This window comes from Eufriesea mexicana, unplaced genomic scaffold, assembly GCF_001483705.2.
Source record: "Eufriesea mexicana isolate 0111107269 unplaced genomic scaffold, ASM148370v2 scaffold2143, whole genome shotgun sequence".
NCBI lineage: Eukaryota > Metazoa > Arthropoda > Insecta > Hymenoptera > Apidae > Eufriesea > Eufriesea mexicana.
The window spans coordinates 568,552-592,092 of NW_016910297.1; the positions used below are offsets into that span (position 1 = coordinate 568,552).

Consider the following 23,541-nt stretch of genomic DNA (forward strand, 5'->3'; position numbering starts at 1 on the left):
CGACGAGCAAGTCCCGATCTCACGGAGGTTCAGCGAATTCAGAGATTCCCTGGACGTTCGAACGTAATTATTAATAATTCGCGGCCACCTTCCGGCTGCTTCTGCGATCCGCGACTAGATACAAGTTCGCCTGGGAGCTGTTAATCGCGGGACAAGCTGCAAGATAAATTGAGTAACGGGACGAGACAAGCAAGCCTTTTGATTTCGCCTTTCTCGATAACGAGTCCCGCGAGGTATTTAATCGGAAAACTAGAGAAAATCGCAATCGCTTTCGACGTTTCTTCCTTTCTCTTCCTTTTTCTTCCTTTTTCTTCCTTTTTCTTCCTTTTTCTTCCTTCCTTTTTGAGAAAAGGAACGCGTAAGTTTCGTGACAGCAATGACTGAATCTAGGCTTCTGGTCGTTTTCAAACTGGTTTCTCTTTTCTCGTCACTTTCCGACTAACGAAGTGAAAATTGCAGCTGTTGCCGATTATTATTGAACGCATATTACAGAGTGCAAACAGAACGAATCGGTAAGATCGCTGTGCGAGAGAGGAGAGCTCCGTCGACCATAATTTGCAAGGTTGCTGGCCCGAAGCTAGCGGGGATCATCGTGAGCGTGACGGGCGAACAGGTTGTCGAGAACCTTAGCGATTATGAACCTTCCAAAAATAGGATTCCTATTCCCGTTTTTACAGCCTCGTCGAGGATACGTCGAGATATTGGGTTAGTCTTCTTTACCTCTCCTAACCAAGATCCTATTCGATATCTCCCCTTTGCATCTGTACGCTATTGGCAGAAGGTCTTCCCGCGGGTCAAGCAGTGGCGAGGACGGCGTTACACCGTTAATGATTCGTTGCGTGCATGTTGTTCAGTACAGTGAAAACCGAATAAGACCCTTTTGTGATCTGCAACAAGTGTCCAGATGAAAATACCGCGTGTACAGAGACATTACCGTGTACTTAGCCGACGTCTACATACCGAGATAAAAGTTTCCAGAGACAGCACGTAGAATACGCTGGCCTTCAAAGTTATCGACTGCTTCACGAACATGGTGGACAACATGAACATCTGCCCGATATTGGTCAAACGTTCGTGATGCCAGCCCGACAGCCACTGGCTCTTATCCAGCATGGAGCACTGAATCGATTCGTGACAGAAAATTCCTTCTCTTTAGAAAATTCCCGATTAAATTCCTCATGTGTTCTTCGATTTTTCTCATTTTTAAAATTATCCATAATTTAGACACTACACGAGACGAAACGTGTTAGGAGGTACATCGAATTAACCCTTACCGAGTAGTGCAGTTCATTCCCTATCCAACAGATGTACAGGAGCTGGGAAACGGCCGCGCTGAGGAAAATCCCGAACTTGAGGATGTCCGAGCTTTGCCCTCCGACCTGTTTCGAACGGTGCAAATCGATCAGGATCCAGCCGATACCCTAGAGTATCATCGGGTCTTACCACGACAGCCTGGAAACTAGTCAGACAAATAATCAACGTGCTCGAAAGCATTTGAACGAACATGCTCGAGCTGTAGATCCTATTATAATCCTTGATCATGGACACTAAACGCTGATGAAATTGAAGACACGTCTTGTAACGATGAAGGAACGTTTTGTTCCGCTTCTTCCCATCGTGTCTCTTATCGTTCCCTCGATCTCGTTCCTCGTCGATCATCTGCAAAGGCAACTCGACGTGCATCCATACTCGCGAACTCGGAAATCGAAATCTAAATTTACTTACATCTTCGCGGTCCTCGCTCGTACAGTTTTCAAAATTTATGTTCAGCACGTCGAAGAGTACAGTGACCAAGCTGCATATCGCGATCGTGAGACTGTCCATCGCAACGATTCCCAACAGACTGCCACTAATTGCGCACGTTTCTACGAAGAAGCTGATCTCGTACCAGGGAGACATCGTGGTGTTGAAAGGGCACTTAGCCCTGATAGGCAGGCCATCCTCCATTGGGGTAAAAAATAACAAAATCGATGCTAGAATAAATCCTAACGCGTTAAATCCATAGAAGATCACTTTGTTGCGCATCTGGTACTTGGCGATGAGGTCTCTCACGCATTCGACGTCTGCGAAGAAGATGGCGCGATTAATTAGCCGGACAACAGGCGGAAGGCACCATTGCTGACGTTTCGCAGCTTCAGCTAGCTAGTCCGCGAGAGAACGCTGGTGTACCAACGCAAACGAGTCTAGTTGAAGGTTTGCATATTACAAAAGGGTGCGTGTGCAAAGCTCGGCAACGCGAAATGTGCCGAGTAATCCTGCATAAGTTCCCGGCAGAGCAGCCTCCGGGGAGAGATACCGCGGTGAAAAAGGCTGGCAGAAAGGGCCACGGAAAAATGACCAAGTGGAGCTGAATTAATGAAGTCAACGGACGTCATTCGCTGCGTCACTTCCAGCAACGTCTTTCCTGGTGTGCTTGTGTTCTTTATTTTAAAGGCGTGTCGTTCGCGCCAGGGTCCATTCGCATCGCGTCGATGAACCGAAGCGATAAAGCGTGAAACGCATTGTGCCGTGTCACGAAATACCGATGCCACTTGGCAAAATGTCGCATAATCTACAGAGTATCATGCCGTGGTATCGCCTGGTATTCAAAATTCGCCGCTTACGATTCGTGCCACGTTCCTCAGGCTCTATTCGCTATTGGTACATGCTACACGCTGTCAAAGAAGCAGGAATCGATGGTCTACTCACCGGAAAATTCGCAGAGATCGTCGCCGCACTTCAACGCATCGTTCAGCAGTTTCATTATCCTCTTCCAGTTAATTTGGTAGTTCATCGCTTTGAAGGTCACGACGAAGGACCCAGACAAGAAGCAGCCATCGTCCGTGGTGATTGACAGATCGTCCATGTTCGTGCAAATGTCGGCGAACACAGCCACCGCGAAGATGTACATCGTGAGCAGTATCCATACTTTGTATATCAGATAGCCCTTCTTCAGGATCGATGGGCAGCTCGAGTTCAGTTGCCCGAGACCACCGTATCTGCGTGAACAGAGAGAATTAACATTGACATCGCAGTAGACGTCCTAACTCTTAACCTTGGCATCGCAATACCGCAATTTTCATTTGGAAATCGCGAAGAAGATGGAGATTAAGGAGTCGACTACGAGGGAAAGAAACGAGACTGGTTCAGAGGATAATATTCTATGAAACGCGTAATCGATTGTTGGTAATTGTTGATTATCAATCAGTCGGGACAACAACGATGGCCGCACAATATTCAAATTAGCATTCATGCAAACTTAATTACGAAATATTGTACACAGCCTCGCAGTTACGAGCGAGCAGTAGTTACATAAAGTAACAAGTCAGGCAACCTTGTTGTTGCCATATGATACATAGCGCGAACGAGTCATTATGTCTGGATCTTTGACCCGATAGTCGTGCGCACATTTGGTCATTGAGAAGGATAATTTACGCTAACAGTTGTGTTGGCCGTGCTTGCGTGTGAACGAAAGATAGAGTACGTGGTCATTAAGGGAACAGCATAGATAGATGATGAGGATGAAAAAAGAGAACTTTTTAAGTAACATAAAGGACGCTGCTAGGCGTCAGAAGAGGCGATAATAATCTTACGAATTGAGAGTGAAGAAAGAGAGAGAGAGAGAGAGAGGAATATAAAAAGAATCGTTAGAGTAGCTTAGGTGTTTTAATTGTGATTTTATCGGACACGTTCACTGTTATTTATCATTGACACTTATTCAAAAAATTTCGCGTTATCGTTAATGCCGATATTATCTACGATAATTATACCGGTTATTATGTACAAATGCACCGACACGATTCTCACTTTAAATAACTAATTTGAACGTTTATTAATTTCCGAAATGATTTCATCCACTCGTGGCCGGACGTCTGAGACATCGGTAATCCGTTTCCCTGGGACTCGAGGAATGGCAAAGTTTTCGCACAGGGGTGAAGTAACCGAATCGCTCGTCCCGTGCGAGTACAATTCGCGTCTATGTACTTTAACGATGGCATGTTATCACGAGTCATTTTCATTCAATCTGACACGGTGCCTCTTGAGAAAATTGCGGCCGCTTTTCGGAATTATAGACTCGATCGTGGTACACCTGTTGGGTCCCCGAGTCACTTCCGCGAATGTCGATAAAGGTGACAGTAATTGCATACCGACGGATAGACGAAGGCACGTTTTACTACGTATTTACGCGGAGAATAGAGACGATGCAAGGCAAAGTGAAGCAACAATCGCGTATCGCAACCGAAACAATCGCTATCACGATAGTACAACGAATGCCTGTACCAATAATGCGGAGCAAAAGCCTTGACTATTCTCGGTTTTCCAGAAGCAGCGAACTACCGTGCAGATAAGATTACGCGATTGCTAAAATACCTATTCTAATCTGTCTTTGACCAGTGATTTGTAAATTCATCGATGGAACGAATGCAATCAGAGGGGTAATTCATCCTTTTTAATTGATATAATTAATATTGTAATATTTATAATCATTATTGATATTAATATAATCAATATTATAAAGTGAAAATAAAATCCTAGCATCGGGAATTGAACTAGTACACTATCAGCCTGGGTTCTTTAGGAGACATTTTATGGAACGTTAATAAAAGAAATAATTATTTCGCTTCACTGGCGATTTGCACGATAACAGATGGCGAATTAACGCGTTACTTTTTCGCTTTAATGGAATAAAAAAATAAAATGTCTGCGTTGAGATTTGAACCTGGGTTACTTACGGTATCTAGGTCCAGAGGCTTCCGAAAGTATTTTTACGAGAAATTAATGCACGGAAGTCGTATTTTTACAGCTAAATGTTTGCGAAAAGTTGCAAAAAAGTTTGTCAGGAGTGGGATTCGAACCCACGCCCCCACTTAGAGGACCAGAACGCACATTATATTTCAGTTTTGAACCGAAAAAGGGGATAAAACCTTGAGTCTGGCGCCTTGGACCGCTCGGCCATCCTGACACTTGTTGGGCACGTTCTGTAAAATTCGAAATATTAACTTCTTAGATTCTATCTGTAGCTACTTTGTAATATACAGTTCTATATCTCTTAACAAACACGCGTAGTAAAGAAAATAAAATGATACTACTCATAAACATTTATATTAAAATAAATTCGGTATAGCGATGTTACTTTTTTCAGGAATTCTAAAATTATTTTGGACAGTGTATCAATTACCGTGATTGGGGGTGGATTCGGGCTTTGGATATGTTTATAGGTGGTTGTTTTCCTGTTTTGGTCCTTTGTAGTACCGCTATGCTATTGTAACGGGATGTTTCTCCTTTATTTTTTATTAAAATGTGTTGTTCCTCCATAGTTGCGAGGTCCTTCCTCTTCGGGGATTGTCTAGTTGGTGGAGAAAGGTCTTCTTTTATTTTCTTTGATGGGTTCTTTAATATTTCAAATTTATCCTGGGTCGGGATTGTTCCCAAATTTGGCATTTGATTACTACGTGTCTTGTTAGCTTCTTTTTCCTTAGAAAATTGGTTTCTTAGTTCCTCTATCGTGATATTTAAGTTAATTGTTAGGATAAGGTCCTCTTGTGATTGGTTCGTTGGGTCTACGGATTTCTGGGGGTTGTCACAGTCCATTGCGGCACCCTCTGTTATGTTTTTGGGTTTCTTACTTTCGGCATTTCGTTTCCTCGTGCGATTTTGTGCTATTTAGTTTTCTACCAAATAGAATCCTGGTATCAGGAATCGAACTGGTACTCTTTCAGCGTGGGTTCTTTAGGAGACATCTTATGGAACGTTAATAAAAAAAATAATTATTTCGCTTCACTGGCGATTTGCACGATAACAGATGGCGAATTAACGCGTTACTTTTTCGCTTTAATGGAATAAAAAAATAAAATGTCTGCGTTGAGATTTGAACCTGGGTCACTCGCGGTATCTAGGTCGAGAGGTTTCCGAAAGTATTTTTACGGGAAATTAATGCACGGAAGTCGAATTTTTGCAGCTAAATGTATGCAAAAAGTTGCAAAATAATTTGTCAGGAGTGGGATTCGAACCCACGCCCCCACTTAGAGGACCAGAACGCACATTATATTTCAGTTTTGAACCGAAAAAGGGGATAAACCTTGAGTCTGGCGCCTTGGACCGCTCGGCCATCCTGACACTTGATGGCGAACTTCTGTAAAATTCAAAATATGTCTCTTTTTAGTTTCTTTCTATAACTACTTCGTTGTATACCATATTTTTTCACAAACACACATAGTAAAGAAAATAAAATTAATCCACTCTTAAACGTTTATATATTAATAAACTCGGCATAGCAAAGTAATAAATTAATACTTCCTGCTTATTAATATACACGTGGAAAATATTAATTTCTTACGCTAAAGATTAAAACTTTATTAGAAAAGTTTTAGGTATTTTTTAAAATAAAAATACAAACAAGAAAAAATTCAAGATCAACAAAGTTTTTCTTTTTTACGTGGTTTTGAACCAGGGATCTCACGAGTATGAAGCAAGTGCGATAATCATTACGCTATTAGATATATATTATAAACATTATTATGATTACTTTATATTGCTGTATTAACAATGTTATGAAAGATTTAATTCTTTTATATATTTTTTAAATAAATCTTTGCAATAGATAGAACAAAAAAATTAAAATAAAATAAATGGGTTAAGTTACATATTTCACTGCACCTCTTAACTCGTAAATGTAAAGTAATACTGCATTTGATTTGTTTTAAATTTACTTGGTCTATTTTATAGGATGTTACGGATAGTTATCTCGACAGGCTATGAATTCAAAAATTCTTTTCCAGGCAATAAACTTTGTTCAGTTTTTCCCTTTTGTTATTTTTCTTTCTATCTTTTAGGTAACATATTTTCCGAATTCACACCGTGCATATTGATCGTGGAATAAATAACACATTTCCCTTTTAATAATCGATTATTTATTTATCGTGTTCACTTTGCGAGAATGTAAAGGATATTAATCCTTTCGGCCCTTGCAATTGCTTTTGTGTATATATATGGAAATCGAACGATTTTAGGATAAATTAACAACAAACAATTCGCTGATACTTCATCGAGGACCCAAAGGGTTAAATATCATTGGGGCATTCAATTTATTATCAATATATTTACAAAATTGCAATAAATAATACGTTGGAATTCAATGAGTATAATCTTGTACAAATTATTTAATATCATGCTTACGCTATCAAGTGCGAGATGCATCTATCGATTTTGCGTACAATGACGTACTGTAGAATATTTATGCTACGTTTAATATAATAGGTATCGAAATGATTGTTAATAATTCGGTTTTACTATTTTCCAAACATAAATATAACCTTGTGTTTATCACTTCTAAATGCAATACTTATTTTCTTATTTGAGATCTGGGAAACATGCAAACGTTATTTTGATTGAGATTCAATATCCTTGATTCGACGAATATACTATGAATCGAATTTATCTTACGATTATATAATGAATACCGATCGATAGTTGGATCAATTGGATAAAAAAAGGGGTAAATAATCGCGCATGAAAACTATATACATATCCGCGCAACTTATTTCAATTAAATTGATAAAAATCTGAAAATGAGCATTCGCGATACGAAATACGAACATCCGGATATGTTTTTTAAATGATAAAAAATGCAAATTAGAGAAACGATAGTGAGCTCTCGTGCGTTGTATTAAATTAATAACGTAATATCTAGATACTGTACAAAAGATAAAAAAGAGGATAAAAAGTAAATGCTAATGGTGGAAAAACATAGAAAAGACTGTATCTTAGAGAAGTTCATTTCTTGTTTTTATCGCAATCGGTGGTCTTTTGTATTATTAATTTATTCCGCTGTCTAGTTACTTTGGTTGTCGGTCGACTACTCGGTGCAATTTGCTTTAACCCTTGCTGCGATATTTTCGCTGGACTAGTTGTACGAGGGTGCGTTGGGCCTTTCAAAAGGGCCTCGACATCCGCTAATCGTTTCCTCAAAGTTTTATTTTCACGTTTGTATTTCGCAAGTTCGGAATCCTTGTCCAGTCTTTCGTGACCGGAACTGCTCGTCTCCTCTGCAAAGTGTCTAAACATGAGGTGCAATTTTTCCTCGTGCTCCCTCTGCATCAAAACTATTCGTCTCTCTGCTTCTAATTTAGTCTGCTTCAGGGCATTCGTCAACGTTTGTATCTGCCATTCCTGTGTTTCTATATGACTTTCCAGTTCAGCAGTCTGAACTTCGAGATTCTTTGAACTTTCCTTCAAATCGATTACTTTCAAGAAATATTTATAAAACAAAGTTCTCATTTCACCATCCGAAAGCTTAGCCAATCTCTCCATTAACATTCTCTCCCCTTTCTCGCGCTGCGACTGATTTTCATCGAATCCCTTTCGTCCGCAAATCATCTCGTTCTTATGTTCGATCATAGCATCAATCGCCTCGATAGTTTCTCCGCATTCCAATAATTTCCGTTCTTCTACAGTGGATAATGTCTTTTCCTTCTGAAATTTTTCATCCAAATCACATTTCTCGTCCACCAAACAATCCCGGGTGCGTCGTAGATTTCGAATTTCGTGACGCAATGCCTCCTTCTCGTCTATATCGGCAGTCCTTTCCAAATCCATCGATTTTTCTTTCAAAACGTGGTCAAGATGCGATATTCTCGCACTAACGTCCAACAGATTTTTCTTCTTATCGGAGTAGTCGATTTTTGTTTTACTGTTATTTTTCTCATCCTCGCTTTCCGATTGCATCTCCTTCAGCTTGGAAGCTGTCAAGTTGTACTTCTCCTCGAGATCGCGAATTTTTTTCTGATCCTCTGCTAATTCCTCTTCTAATTGTTTTTTACGTTCCTCCTCCTTTTTCAATTGCTTTTTCAATTTCTCCATTTGCTTTTTAGAAGTATTTAAAGAACTTTCTAGTTCTAGGACCTTTTTAGCAGAATCACCTGCAATCTGTTTTATCATTTCAATGTCCATCAATCTCTTCTCATAATGGATGGCCATGTTTTTGTATAACTCAATCTCCTTTTTGTGTGCAGACTTTTCCTCTGTGTCTTTATAGATAGAAGCATTCTCTGCTTGAGCCAGTTGACTTCTTGTATTATAATATTCTTCTTCTAATTTACTCCATTTACGTTGAAATTTCTGCTTTGCGCTGGCGCGTGCATCTGAATTTTTTATCATGTCTGCAATGAATTTTTCCTTGATTTTAATAGTCGTTTGTAGTTCTTCTATACGTTTATGAGCTCCATCTAAATCTGATTGAATTTTCTTTACTTGAGTTTGTTTTGCTTCATTATTTAATGTCAAAGTTTTTAATTCCTTTATAGGTTCTGGCATTTCTGTTGTTTTCAAAGCATCTATTAATAAATCTGGTGAATTGTCATTGTGTATTGCTAGATTTTCATTAATAATTGTTTCGGGTTCACGATTGTCTAACATTCTTATACTAGTAAATGCTGATGTCTTATTATCTAACATTTGATTTTGGTTAGGTTTAAGGCTATCATTAAAGGCTAATACTTCATTACACATTTCAGAACCAGGAAGCATGGAGTTCCTCCTGGAATTTGGATTTCTAAGTGGAGCAGGTCTAGCTGCATGAACATAATTGTTATTAGTATTTATAGATCTTGTTATAGCTGGAATGATCTCTATATTTGTTTCTCTGAATTCGTCCCTTTTAGAATCAACTATTCTATCTGTCTCTATTTTAAGTTTATTCATACATTCGTCCAATTTTTCTAAGAAATCTGGGTTTTCTGAACTAATATCGCTATGATCTTCCTCCTCTTCCTCTTCTTCGTCATCATCGTTAGTTTCAGAAAGTTCACTCTCTGAACTAGACGTGCAATTTAAATTGATCTTTCTTTCCATTTGATGTACAGATTCATCTGTCTTTTCATCGGTTTCAGTGACTTCCTCTATTCTTTCTAATGATCTTCTTGCATTTTCCGTATAACCCTGCAAGCTACCTGTATCATCATTAGCAATACATTCTTCGTATTCCTGTTTCATACAGAGCCATTGTTCGATCTGATCTTGTTCTGTATGAGGTAAAATATTGCTTGTCATAAGTTTAGTAAAAAGACCCTCTGCATTTGAGACTAGTTTGGACCATTGGGCTGCTGCAAATTCTAATCTAAATATATCAGCACTAGAACTACGTTCTCCCGATGTAGCAGAAGTCATTGTATCATGTGTTTCGTCTCCTGTCTGTTCGCTCTCTTCTTCTGTAATATGCTGTTGTTCATGATTATTATGCGGATAGGATGGTACAACAGTCATGTATGGTGTATAACACTGATGATTGTCCAACATCGCTTGATGATGGATCCAAGGTGTATAATGCATCATCTTGGAAATTTTATGTTGTACAATTTAACATAATAAATAAAGTTTCATTCTTTTACATGAATAAATATTTTATGATTTTCTATTACCATCCCATTTTGTTTTAAAATACTATCACTCTTTTGTCATTTGAAACATTTTAAATTTCAAACTTACTTCCATCCTTTCTAACCTATTTGGAACTTCTTGTGTCCCATATTATGTTTAAAGTTTTCACTATTACTGCTACATCTTTTTACATTTCAAGCAGTGTATGAAATATTGATACATTCAAACACATCTGACAGAATGTTTTATGCAGTTCTGTGTTCAATAACTAACAGAAATATCTAGCAGAAACTGTTGCCAACTTATGATTAATAGACAAAGAAACACATTTTGAATATTATAGGTACAGCCTATACATTTCATTATATATTGCTCGTCATATTCCATTGTTATATTGCAATATAATATAGAAAATATAATATATAAATTGTATAAAAGTAAAAAGAATGCAACAAATAAATAGGATATTGTCAAAATAATTTCGTAAAATAGGTCATAGAGAAAATTCTCCAAAACTATTTTTTCAATGGTGTAGAGGAAAAGAAGACACTTTACGTTATAAATTTTCAAATAATAGATAGTTTATATAAATAATAATGACAGGAATATTATTAAACATATAAAATTTTCTTTAATAATAGTTCATTGGTAACCCTGTCAATAGAATTCAATTGTATCCACCTTAAGATATTTGAACATAATTGTATTAGATAAATCTATATTTTTACTTACGAAAATACTGACGATCTTATTCAGGCCTGCTTTTACATCATGCACCTTTTTTGATAAACATATTGCACTTTTATTTGAAACTTGTATTATACGCACCATTATTAAACGCGGCAAAAGTTCGCACTGCACTACTCACAAGAAAGCCTCAAATAACTTTTGAATAACATTAATTTTAATGACTTTTTTATAATAAACTTCTATTAAATTTTTTTGACGCGTAAAACTAATAATCGTCAGTAATGGCTATATTTTAGCAAAGACTATGTATTTATAGAACTATTTAAAATTTTTCGCGGCATTTTCTCCAATTTGGTTGCTAAAACGATGCGAGCATGTGATTGGTCGTTGGCAAATATTACGTAGCTTCGTCGGTCGTTTCAGCTATGGTAATGCGACAGTTTTTAGTTGGTGTTGTGTGTTTTTCAACGTTTCTCTTATAAATATGCGTAAAAACAATTCGGTATAATGATACAAAATATTTAATAACGAATATTATGTTACGTATAACGTTGCTTTCTCGGTACATACAACTTATTAGTACGTCGCGCTATTTTCTCTAGTTTCGTTCGTAAAACGATGCGAGCATGTGATTGGTCGTTGGCAAATATTACGTAGAACCTCGTCGGTCGTTTCAGCTATGGTAATGCGACAGTTTTTAGTTGGTGTTGTGTGTTTTTCAACGTTTCTCTTATAAATATGCGTAAAAACAATTCGGTATAATGATACAAAATATTTAATAACGAATATTATGTTACGTATAACGTTGCTTTCTCGGTACATACAACTTATTAGTACGTCGCGCTATTTTCTCCAGTTTCGTTCGTAAAACGATGCGAGCATGTGATTGGTCGTTGGCAAATATTACGTAAACCTGGTCGGTCGTTTCAGCTATGGTAATGCGACAGTTTTTAGTTGGTGTTGTGTGTTTTTCAATGTTTCTCTTATAAATATGCGTAAAAGCAATTCGGTATAATGATACGAAATATTTAATAACACATATTATGTTACGTATGACGTTGCTTTCTCGGTGCATACAACTTATTAGTACGTCGCACTATTTTCTCCAGTTTCGTTCGTAGAACGATGCGAGCATGTGATTGGTCGTTGGCAAATATTACGTAGAACCTGGTCGGTCGTTTCAGCTATGGTAATGCGACAGTTTTTAGTTGGTGTTGTGTGTTTTTCAACGTTTCTTTTATAAATACGCGTAAAAAGAATTCGATATAATGATACGAAATACTTAATAACGAATATTATGTTACGTATAACGTTGCTTTCACGGTGCATGCAACTTATTAGAACGTCGCGTTATTTTCTTCAATTTCGTTCGTAAAGCGATGCAAGCATGTGATTGGTCGTTGGCAAATATTGCAATAGAACTTCGTCAGTCGTTTCAGCTGCGGTAATGCGACAGTTTATAATTGATGTTGTGTGTTTTTCAACGTTTCTTTTATAAATACGCGTAAAAAGAATTCGATATAATGATACGAAATACTTAATAACGAATATTATGTTACGTATAACGTTGCTTTCACGGTGCATGCAACTTATTAGAACGTCGCGTTATTTTCTTCAATTTCGTTCGTAAAGCGATGCAAGCATGTGATTGGTCGTTGGCAAATATTGCAATAGAACTTCGTCAGTCGTTTCAGCTGCGGTAATGCGACAGTTTATAATTGATGTTGTGTGTTTTTCAACGTTTCTTTTATAAATACGCGTAAAAATAATTCGGTATAATGATACGAAATATTTAATAACGAAAGTTATGTTACTTATAACGTTGCTTTCACGGTGTATGCAACTTATTAGTACATCGCACTATTTTCTCCAGTTTCGTTCGTAAAACGATGCGAGCATGTGATTGGTCGTTGACAAATATTGAAACAGAATCTCGTCAGTCGTTTCAGCTATGGTAATGCGACAGTTTTTAGTTGGTGTTGTGTGTTTTTCAACGTTTATTTTATAAATACGCGTAAAAAGAATTCGGTATAATGATACGAAACACTTAATAACGAATATTATGTTACGTATAACGTTGCTTTCGCGGTGCATGCAACTTATTAGTACGTCGAAGTGTTCAACTATAACCTCCTCATAAGCAAAGACGTAAGTGATTCCAGAAACCTGAAGTCTTTATTTTGGTAAGAATGTTTTGCTAAATTTGTTTAATTATCTTTATGAATAAGCCGTACCTTACTAACTGCATTATCATAGTTAGAATTTATTGTAATCTCGATTAAAGTAACCCTACCGCAATAAGGAGTTCCATCGATGCGTCAAATTTTATATGTGTGTATTTATTGTGTGCGTCTTTATATGTGTGTCCTTATCTCAATAAAGAAACTAATAAGTTTTTGCTTGTGCTATTTTACGTTGTACAATTAGACTTATATAACCAAACTTTTATTATTCGGACGTTATTGTATAAAAGTATAAACATATTGTGGAATAAATTATGTACTTGTGTATTTCTACGTATAAAGTTGTTATGTACTAGTTAAATTTAGGGTATAAAACAAAATTACTTGAATACGCAGGGATTTACAGGATGTATAAAAGTTATATGTTACAACCGCTACATTGTGATTCTGAACCTCTGGATCGGTGAAAATCCGTTAAAACAATTTCCCGCAAAATTGTGCTTCACTGAATTTTTTTTTTAGGGCATTCCAGGTCAAATTTTTTTTCCATTGCGTCGTGGTTTACTCATCGAGGGAATAGAAAGCGTCAAAGGAAACACAGGTCCGACGTAAACCACGTTAAGGTTTCATTTAATCACTGCAGAGATTTCAGCGTTTTTTGATACGGGATGTTATTACTCGAAAACTGCTTTCATCCGTGACCAGCACATTCTTCAGGGAGTCCAGTCGACATAATTTATTTATTATCCATCGGCAAGAATTACACTGTCACATGACTCATTCCTATTTGACGTGCGATACCAAGTACATTCATTAACGTATAATCACGAACAAGAGCGATAAGTAGTATGCCGACAAGGCGGAGGAACTATGGGACAGCGAGGTAAAAAGGGTCTAAAGTACGATTAACTGCTGTGTTAATCGGTCCAGACGAAAATCGCCCACTCAACTTTTATTTAGTTATCAGCTGCGTACCATGGTAGATTCAAGGTACTTTGGACCCAGTGGAATTGCAGGTTTTTTGGAACGAGGCAAAGGAAGCCATCAAGGTCGAACAGCAGTATCAGAAGAAGAGGGTCAACATGCCTCCGAAATAAGACGTGGATGACATCATGGTTGTAGTCAGCCCGATGGCAACACGTGAAGGTAGGAAACTGACGCCAGTAGCAAAGGACCTTTTCAAGGTGACGACTGTGTTACCGAATGACTCGTACGAGGTACAGTCGTCGATCGACGCACCGCGAAGTCAACGTGTCTCCAAAATACGACGTGGGTGACGTCATTATGGTTACAGCCAGCACGATAGCAACGCATAAAGGTAGGAAGCTGACTGCAGTAGCAAAGGACCCTTTCAAGGTGATTGCTGTGCTATCGACTGGTACGAGGACTTGAGGAATTCGAAGAAGTCGTTGAATCTACGCATCGTGGTGGCTGTATAGAATCACTATAGCGCACGTCGAGGATGACGATCATCGATGCCGTCCTTCTTCTGGCTGAAGGAAGCTCTTCAGCCGATTGCAAGAAAGACATCGTTAAGATTTAAGGCCAGATTGGGATGTTTAGACGCCAGGCTTGGGTGTCAGGATTGGAATTCGAGTGAGGAGGTCTGAGCATTTTTAGAGCACTTGTTTACTAACCGAGAAGAAACTATAACACTCACTTGATAAGAAAGACTGTATATTTTAATCACCTACGTCATTCATTGCGTCTTTCCAGGAAAGAATTGTAATGACTGACCTTTGTAAATTTGTACTGCGTCATGTGTATAGTTCTTGCGTATAATTATCACGTGTTTGTATACTGTATATTTTAATCACCTACGTCATTCATTGCGTCTTTCCAGGAAAGAATTGTAATGACTAACCTTTGTAAATTTGTACTGCGTCATGTGTATAGTTCTTGCGTATAATTATCACGTGTTTGTATCTAGAAAAATTTCCAACCAGTTGTACGCGTTATACGTAATACTTAGCGTCTCTCGTGTTTATTGAAACAGTAAATAAACGATGGTCTTAAGCTTACACACGCGTTGTCACGCACATGTACGTATAGGCAGAATTGAACGCGCGGTGGCGTCAGTTTTTCGCGAATATCTGAGAAACTGAAGCCGTGAGGGGGTAACGTGTATTAAGAAAAGTTGTTCAGAACGTTGATTTCCACAACATATGAAAAAGTCATTGAAATCAGCGGAGTGTACCGTTATCTGCGTAATTACGTAATTAATTTGCGTTCATTTTAAATCGAGATTTAGTGGCATTATTCGAGTCATATTTGTACAACGTAATTTAGTCTTACAAGGTAACGACTAGCGGAACAAAGAACACGGATGTATACCGGGTTCTAAATTTCGTCGGTACGGCTTTACGAAACGAGCATACTTCTCACTGTCTCTGTTACTTAATATCCGCTCAACTTTCTATTCGCACACGAGCACTTTCGCGCTCATTTGTCTGCACACCGTCAATGTTCAAACGCGATTTGAACCCACTGTATTTAATTCGACTTAATTCGAACCAGACTCGTTTAGTACCCGATTGAATTATATACATATATATACTTGAAATAAATCGTTTATTTCCTTTCGTATCAGGTATTTAAAAGCTGATTCAAATTTTCTTTTAGGAGGAATGGCGAAAAATATGGGGCTGCCCAGTGCAAATATGGGGCTACCCGGCGCAAATATGGGGTTGGTCGCAGGAAATATTCAACCCACGGCTCCTCCACCTTCGGAACTACCTCCATCCTACGAGGAAGCTGTTACATCTACGTCTACACCAGCACCGACTCGTATGCGTCACTTGGTTGCTTTTTAGTAAATCTGCGGAAATATTTGACAACAGGTGGATCGAATGAATAAATTGAGTGAAATTTCAGATAGTCAGTCACCGGCCCAGACGTCGTCGGTGCCATATCCAACGAATTATTCAGGGCCCGTTGAACCTCCGCCGCTGACGCAGACACAGTATAATGCAAATGCAAACACAGTGCCTCCGCAGGAATTTCCAGTCGTCTATCGGCCAGTGATTTATTCCCTGAGCTCTAGTTCAATAAAAACGGTCTGTCCGACGTGTCGTGCCAACATCAAAACTACCACGATATCCGATCGTCAGCCAGGCGCTCATCTCTGCTGTATCATCCTCTGTTTATTCGGGTGAGTGCATCTGAATCTAGGCCTAATATTCGCTTTATTGCTTGTGCTATGAAAATTAATGCTTACGCTGCTTTTCTACATATCCCTTGTTTTTTTTTTATTTATCATACCACTCGTCTTTCTTCGCGGCGTATGTAATTAAAATGCAATCTCGTCCCCGAGACGAATGTATATGTCTTATACTACGAACATTTTCAATCTTTTTGTACCTTGGTTTCTCATAATCACTCTGTCAGGATACGTTCATTGTTTTGTTCTTTGTTTTACTCTACACAGCCTTGGTTTTGTTCTCTGCTTTCTGTTCTGCGATTATTCAGCTATTGGTGATAGCGATTCACGGAAGTGGTGCACAGGTTTTCGATTAAATTCAGTTTCGAAACACGACTCAAGCAGTTCTTTGTTTTTATCATTAGCAGCATGCGGCTTCCACCCGAGCTTTTAGGTTGTTTCATTTCGAAACGAGGTGCTTTCGTGTTGGTACACGTGACTTTTCGTTCGATAGTAAGGAATCGATTTTCACCGATGCTCTTTCAAATTTTAGATGTTGCTGTTGCTCGTGTCTGCCGTATTGTATGGGCACTTTCATGAGTGTCCATCACTTTTGTCCGAAATGTAAAAGGTATATCGGTACGTGGAAAGGCTAAGCCAGGACAGAGTCACGTACACTTGTATATTGTTACGCGGTCCTTTATGTAATCAGATACAGTGTAATGGGAAGTAGTCAACGTTTCCCTGCTTATCGCGTATTATGTCAAGAGAAGGAGCTATCTGACAAGATTGTCATAGGTCGTATTACAAAATACTATATATGTGACGCTTATTCCTTGCGAGATGAGGCACGAATGCAACCTGTAATGTGTGATAGTTTCGACGATGTAGATTCCACGTTGATTTATAAGTGAGATGACGCGACCGAGTGTGTACATGTGAAATTTATAGATAGTGTGCGATTAATATTACAAAGATATTTTGGCGTGTTAAACCTGTGACTAGAAAGAGAAAATGAAATTCGTCTGGAACGCAAAAGAAATGAGAAACAGTGTTTCCGCTCCTTTGCTTCTTTTCTACCCGGTTAAAAGTATCTAGACTAAAAATCGTTCTTCTGTTTCTTCCGATATGCTTCGTTAGTTTATAAGAAAGAAAAAGGCGAGTCGAGAATGAGGTAGAACGAAGGTTATTCGCGTATTTTTTATTTTTATATTTTACTGGTGCTTTCGGGACTTCGAGCGAAACGTATTCCTGCATATTATATGTATTATATATATATATTGACATGTAAACTAACGTATAAAAAGTGATATTTGCGTGCAGATTACAAAAGGATTTGCATATTAAACGAGAAGCATCCGAATTAAATTAGCAAAGAGAGAAATTCGGTTTACTTATTTCTGTTTGCCATGATTGAATAGTATACTCCGTTTAAGTAGCTTATTTCGGATATTAATTCATTAGTAACTTCCAGAGTAAGACTATAGCGTAAGAGGGAAGTTCCGAATAAAAAGAATCATTTTTCTTTTATACCTTCGAACTTTCGTTGATATTCCAGAAAGACAATATCTAGTACCCGCAACGCTGTATTGTTCTGTAATATATATATAATACAACTCGACCCGACATGTCCGTACATTCCGATTGCCAAAGCAAGGAGAACGGGAAAGCCCGTGAAACTCACGAACGTGGGACTCTGTGTCACCTCGCCTGCATTTTTCCCGCAACGAGGCAATCGATGATGCGATTAATATCGACATACAAGGCATGTTAACGCTTCGACAAGAATATTCCAAGTGAATGCAAGACACGTGCCGTTTAATGTTTGTCATATTTAGAGTTATCACTCCATTTCTATGATTCTATTCGTATACACCGTACTCCTTTTCTTTCACGTACTATATCCATGTCTCGTTAGACGATTACGATCGTATTCGTAACGTTCAAGTCGTATTGCAAATAACGTCGACGTTAATTTATTTTACGCGTGATTTACACGACCAATTTCCCAACGTTTTAATATATACATGTATTTTAATGTACGATATTTTTCTTGTACGTGTTTGACATAAATAAATTATACTTTGGTTTTGAAGTGTACATAAGTGAGTATTCATGCGAGCGAATGTGATCTGATTGTAAGCGTAAAGTATAGCGGTCAGTCATATAGTCACGAATAAACGATAAAATGCTTTATAGTTGTCGTTTATTTCATTTTTATGCGCATACAAGATATCGAACGAGTTCGAGTATATATTTCGTTTTTAATGAAAAAGGTTGATTTATATTTTAGTAGTTGAAAAAATTACGTATACTACATAACAATTATCGTGATCGCTCTTCGAGAAGGTATTCGAGCATGAAATTCTTCCTACACGCAATTAGACTGATGGGCAATTAGTATTCCGTTTCGTATGTGTTCTACGTAATCGACGTTACAAAATTTCTACAAATTAATACTGCAGTGTCCCTTTAGCGATAATGCTAATACGCTTACTGTTGTTCAAGAGTACTTATTCGTCGTGTGCACGTGCTATACCGTCGAGAGTAAATCAAACATACTTTTAGACATTTCAGAGATGCTATGTAAAATTGTATATCTTATAATGAAATGGATGGAGAAGCCAAGGTTGTCGTGATTCGTTTGGACAAACGTGATCTCTACTTTGTAACGAGAAGAGATTCAGAAACGTGGAGACCCTTTATCGTGGGAAATAGAAGAAATTAGCACCCCAGCTTCTTCGTCTGACTACAGTTTGTAGGAGTTCTACTCGAGAGTTTCTACGAAATCACCGTAAGGAAGGAATTGCTGTTGAGCCACGGAAGAATACTGCATGTCGATGGGTTTGGTGTTGTCGTAGAGAGCTGGAGCTTCGCACAGGATGACGAACGTGCCAACGATCGAGGCTATCGTGAAGATCCAGAGGAAAAGCCTGTCGAGAACCATCGCCACGAATCCCCAGTCTTGATCTTCCTGTTACAGGATCAGCACAAATCATCAATTACGATTCACAATTATTCCTCTCCCTTACAGACTGTACATACCGCATTGAACTCGTCTTGCCGTTGTATATGATGCTGAATGAACATCACGTTATGCAGTGCCTTCTCCAGCTCGAAAGGATACTTTTTCCTGGGAGTTACATCGCTCAAGGATTCGTCCAGGCCGGACATCACTGTAGGAAGTCCATTATAGCCACCGATGCCTGCCAAAAATCTGTTATGCGCAGTCGTGTGCAGCCCATTGCATCCTGAAAACAATCGTCTCCTGGAACCAGCTTTCTTTCTTCTCCTCGACACGATGGAAGAGCCTATACCTACCACCGATTCGTTGATGACGAGCGGAGTCCGGGGAAGAGACTATGGAAGAGGATTGCACCGCAGCCGCGAGTGCAGCGTTGAACTTGCTCTTCTTACCGGATCTTCTTCTCCCGTAAATCTTATGCGCTGCGAGATCGTTGAGTAGATCATCGGGTACCCTCATTAAAAGCAGCTTCGGTAGTCTCCTTATGAAAATCTTCCTGACCCACGGCGCCATTTTATGGGTGCTCGGCTTGCGGTAGTGAACGTTCAGTATGATGATCGTCATAACCACCGAGACACCCACTAGAATCATAGTGAAAAGCAAGTACTTGCCCAGTAACGGCAGCGCTAACGACGTGGATGGTATAATCTCCGATATTAGTAGGAAAAACATTGTCTGTGACAGTAGAATATTAATGCAGAGGGCGATTTTCTCGCCAGAGTCGGCGGGCAGGTAAAACGCGAGCACCGACAAGTAGGAGATGCTCACGCAGGGCACGATTAGGTTCACCGTGTAGAATAGCGTCTTGCGACGTAGCGTGATGTTGAAGAAGATGTCGGGATAGGGTTCGTCGCAGCAGGGATAGTATTTCCTGTGTCGTTCCGCCGGAACTCCTAGTATATCCCACTCGACACTGGGGTAGTATTCGCGCAGATCTATTCCGATTTCCACCTTGTCGCCCGTGTCTTGATTAATGTGTTTCAAGTCGATCTGCGCGCGGATCAAAGAATCGCGAAGATTATTTAGTCGTAATTGTCGACACGTGGCTGAAACTTACCTGGATACCATCGTAAGTCCACGAACCGAACTTCATGAAGCAGGTTTGTTGATCGAATGGGAAGTATCGGACGTCTATCTCGCAGGAGGACTTAAAGATCGCAGGAGGTGTCCAAAGGACCTTCCCAGTGTGGTTCAGGATGGCTTTGGTCATCGTGGTTACCCCGTATTCCCCGTCCGCACTGAAAATGTCGATATTTTCAATCGTAGCAACACGAGAATTGGTAATAATGAAAGTTTGAGAATAATCTTACGTACTTGTTGTACAGTATAATATCGGGAAGCCATATATGCTCGCTGGGTACGTAGAGTTCGGTAACACCTCCGTATTCTGCTGGGTTCCATTGGAATTTGTGGTCCTGCCATTCCTGGACAAAATTTCGTCTTTGTTAAACAACGTACACTCGGCGTAGAGTCGTGCGATCTATTCGAGACTTACGTGTTCCAGCCAAACGTTCGTCGTGAGGATTTGATCCTTTAAATTCTGTAAATTTCCCAGACAATAGCGTTACTCTAATCCTACATCCGACCAATGTCTCGCGGTGTTTAAATCACGGTGTTTAATTATATAAAATGATCACGTACGAGATCTATGAGTTGCGACAGACGAAGTCCTAGTTTAACCACTACGGTGTCATTGTTGTTCGAAACAGGCCGGATCAGTCGATTGTAATTCGACAGCAGATCATCGTACAGTCTCTTTGCGTCGGGATTGCTGTAGCATATCGTTGCCGAGAGGATCAGGATGATCGTCTGCAGTATCATTTTGAGTAAGCGATGCGTGGCTAGTTTCGTTGATCAGGTCCAATTGGCATCCTGTTTGTTACACGAGACAATCATAGCTTGAAAATTAATCTAATCGCGAGCTGAAATTCACGATCGGTTAGCAATACAAATTTAATTTACTCTATCGCATAGCCCTCTGTTAATAGTTCAACTATGCTTCGCGATTTTGCTATTACCCGAATAACGAACCTGTTGCGCTAACTGCCGCTGGTTTGCATTCATTTTTTATGAAAGCCAACCGCGATTAATAAGCTAATTCATTAAACATCGGACATTGCTATTACCGAATCCAAGCGCTTCAACGAGTCAACGGTCTAGAGTAAAGCGCCAACCGCGCTTTGCAATATTTACGATCACGCTGTCTTCAACGCAGAACATCGTTAATTTCATTCTGAAATAATAATACGTCCCACCATCCAAGTGAGGCTTGCTCTTAAACAAACGCGATAAATTTCGTCACTCCCCCACAAAAAGAAAAAGAAAAAGAAAGTGGAAAACTGACTATGAAGCGCGAAAATGGTTGCAAAGATCAAAGTATACCTGGGAATTACTCGAAACTCCGTCTCAAAAATCGTATTAAATTTAATCCGGTTCGTCAATGGAAAAGGAAAAAGGAATAAAGCGTAGTCAAGCGGAGATCGATGGATCGCCGAGATCGATCCTCCAACGATGTTTACGAGAAAGTTGAGTGAAAAGTTACATACTTGGGATCTCCGTTCGCTTCAGTCTCCTCGAGCACTTCTCCTAAGACAGTGGATCTCGTGTTCTTTCGCGAATCTCATAATCTAACGCGGCTCGTTGGAATATTATCGGCGATGAACGCGATGGCCGGCGATCGGGGACGAGAAACCGATCGCGTTACTGACGCGTCCAGTTCCGCTCGCGGAACGCCGCACGAGCGCAGAACAGAAATGGCATTCCGTACAGCCAATGGACCACTGGATGATGTTACGCGCATCTCGGATTTCCCAGGATCAATACACCATTGCGCATGCACCAGCGTGGCCGAGGGTGCCTGCGCGCTTCCGCCGGCACTTGATGGCGCAGGGTTGTTCGTTGCACTCGAGGGTAGAAAAAGAGGCGCACGATCACGTTCTGCACGATCTCTCCGCCTCCTCGCTGCTCCTACGCCCTTTCCGATCGTTCGCCTTCGTTCCCTGCCGCCAATTTTTCCGGCCCTCTCTACTCCCGTTTCCACCTGTCCTACCCTCACCGGGTCAATCGGTAAATAATCCCTACTCGAAATCGACGCGATCGATCTTCCGAGCGAACTCGATTCCGAAAACACGAGGAAGGCGGTTTGCTCGATCGAAATATGTAAACCGGTTCGTGCTATCAAAGCGATACTTTAGCTCTCGGAAGTCTGTTAGCAGACTGAACGACGGAATCGGATTTACCCCGTATACTCACCCCCGTGTTGGTCGGCCAAAGAAAGTCCCTTCGCGATTTTTCTCGTTTACTTAACGAGGGTAGAAGAAAGAGAGAGATGGAATGGGATTTGGAATTGGGGCAGATTGATAGTGTAAATGTTTGCGACAGCAGTGTATTCTTTATTGATCGATTTTTTAAATTGGATTTATCGCATGGGAAAATGCGATATCCGTAATCGGGGAATAACCGGGTTTAACGTGATTTTCAGTTTTGCGGAGGGACGAGGGTGGAATTTAATTTCGTAATTTCATCCCCGTGGTTATTTGTTTTTCTGCTACGGTTCTTCTTTTAATGCCCGCGCGTATGACGATAAATGGGATTATTTTTCCGGGTTTCGGTGTTGCGAAGCACTAGCAAGCACGTTAGGCAACCACTTTCGAGTTGCAGAGACGGGGTAACTGGCCTCTTCTCGTCGCGCGGATGCACGCGCATACCAATGCGGTTTATAGTTCGACCTCGAGTGTTTCTTTAACATCGACAAGTCCCCGGCTTACACCGGATCCTCGCAGATCAAATATTCACGTGGCTGCGTCGACGCGAATTCGCCACTCACCTTTTAAGAAGTCACTTTGCCAGAGCCGTGCGCCCCTTTAAACGGTAATAAACATTTCCCCCGTAACGAGGATCAATTTCACCCCGGGAGAGGCAGGCATCTCGACGCGCGGTACATCGCGTTACAACCCTTTTATTTTTCACGAGGAACCAGCGCGTTTGTACTTTGTTGTCGAAACCTGGCGCGTTTATGAGAATTCGTTAGGGCACTTCCCGAGACCGGTACAATTTTTCTCAGCGACAGGAACGGGCCATTACGCGTTGCTGCATTAGAGCGTTTTATCCTTACACGCGCGAGCAGCCTTCTCGCGCTTATATCTCTCGCT

General features: G+C 39.9%; 4 protein-coding genes and 2 non-coding genes across 18 annotated transcripts in view; 1 reads left to right on the plus strand and 5 right to left on the minus strand.

The window, feature by feature from the left end:
• Nucleotides 1–3,860, minus strand: part of sha (shavenoid) — a 75,398-nt gene extending 71,538 nt beyond the window's left edge. Inside the window, exons 1-4 of the mRNA XM_017903351.1 lie at nt 3,787–3,860; nt 2,689–2,978; nt 1,722–2,063; nt 1,444–1,640 (exon numbers count right to left, since the gene is read on the minus strand). Of these exons, the coding sequence (XP_017758840.1) occupies nt 1,444–1,640; nt 1,722–2,063; nt 2,689–2,978; nt 3,787–3,860 (903 nt within the window). The remainder of the gene's footprint in view (nt 1–1,443; nt 1,641–1,721; nt 2,064–2,688; nt 2,979–3,786) is intronic.
• Nucleotides 3,861–4,814: 954 nt separating this feature from the next.
• On the minus strand, nt 4,815–4,942 carry TRNAL-CAA (transfer RNA leucine (anticodon CAA)). Its single transcript has 2 exons — nt 4,905–4,942; nt 4,815–4,861 (listed from the first exon to the last, which is right to left on the minus strand). It is a non-coding gene; the product is annotated as a tRNA-Leu (tRNA).
• Nucleotides 4,943–5,969: 1,027 nt separating this feature from the next.
• Nucleotides 5,970–6,096, minus strand: TRNAL-CAA (transfer RNA leucine (anticodon CAA)). Its single transcript has 2 exons — nt 6,059–6,096; nt 5,970–6,016 (listed from the first exon to the last, which is right to left on the minus strand). It is a non-coding gene; the product is annotated as a tRNA-Leu (tRNA).
• Nucleotides 6,097–7,643: 1,547 nt separating this feature from the next.
• Nucleotides 7,644–10,382, minus strand: cos (kinesin-like protein costa). Its single transcript, XM_017903339.1, has one exon. It carries the CDS (start codon nt 10,306–10,308, stop codon nt 7,753–7,755), a length of 2,556 nt encoding a protein of 851 aa, XP_017758828.1. The 5' UTR covers nt 10,309–10,382; the 3' UTR covers nt 7,644–7,752.
• Nucleotides 10,383–11,462: 1,080 nt separating this feature from the next.
• LOC108549829 (lipopolysaccharide-induced tumor necrosis factor-alpha factor homolog) lies at nt 11,463–18,491 on the plus strand. 13 transcript variants are annotated; one of them, XM_017903367.1, is made up of 5 exons: nt 13,530–14,109; nt 14,187–14,372; nt 15,849–16,013; nt 16,101–16,377; nt 16,919–18,491. In XM_017903367.1, the coding sequence occupies exons 2-5, from the start codon at nt 14,339–14,341 to the stop codon at nt 17,019–17,021; spliced, it is 579 nt and encodes a 192-aa protein (XP_017758856.1). In that variant the 5' UTR covers nt 13,530–14,109; nt 14,187–14,338; the 3' UTR covers nt 17,022–18,491. The 13 variants fall into 13 exon arrangements, with proteins under 13 accessions (XP_017758868.1, XP_017758861.1, XP_017758862.1 ...); XM_017903370.1 differs by adding an exon at nt 14,521–14,830 and having other exon boundaries at nt 13,533–14,372; XM_017903379.1 differs by lacking the exons at nt 13,530–14,109; nt 14,187–14,372 and adding an exon at nt 11,463–11,471.
• Nucleotides 18,492–18,574: 83 nt separating this feature from the next.
• nAChRalpha2 (nicotinic acetylcholine receptor alpha2) lies at nt 18,575–22,154 on the minus strand. The gene is made up of 8 exons (XM_017903364.1): nt 21,937–22,154; nt 21,032–21,262; nt 20,886–20,930; nt 20,705–20,814; nt 20,448–20,628; nt 19,687–20,380; nt 19,411–19,616; nt 18,575–19,339 (listed from the first exon to the last, which is right to left on the minus strand). Exons 2-8 carry the CDS (start codon nt 21,209–21,211, stop codon nt 19,133–19,135), a joined length of 1,623 nt encoding a protein of 540 aa, XP_017758853.1. The 5' UTR covers nt 21,212–21,262; nt 21,937–22,154; the 3' UTR covers nt 18,575–19,132.
• Between the last annotated feature and the right edge of the window lie 1,387 nt (nt 22,155–23,541).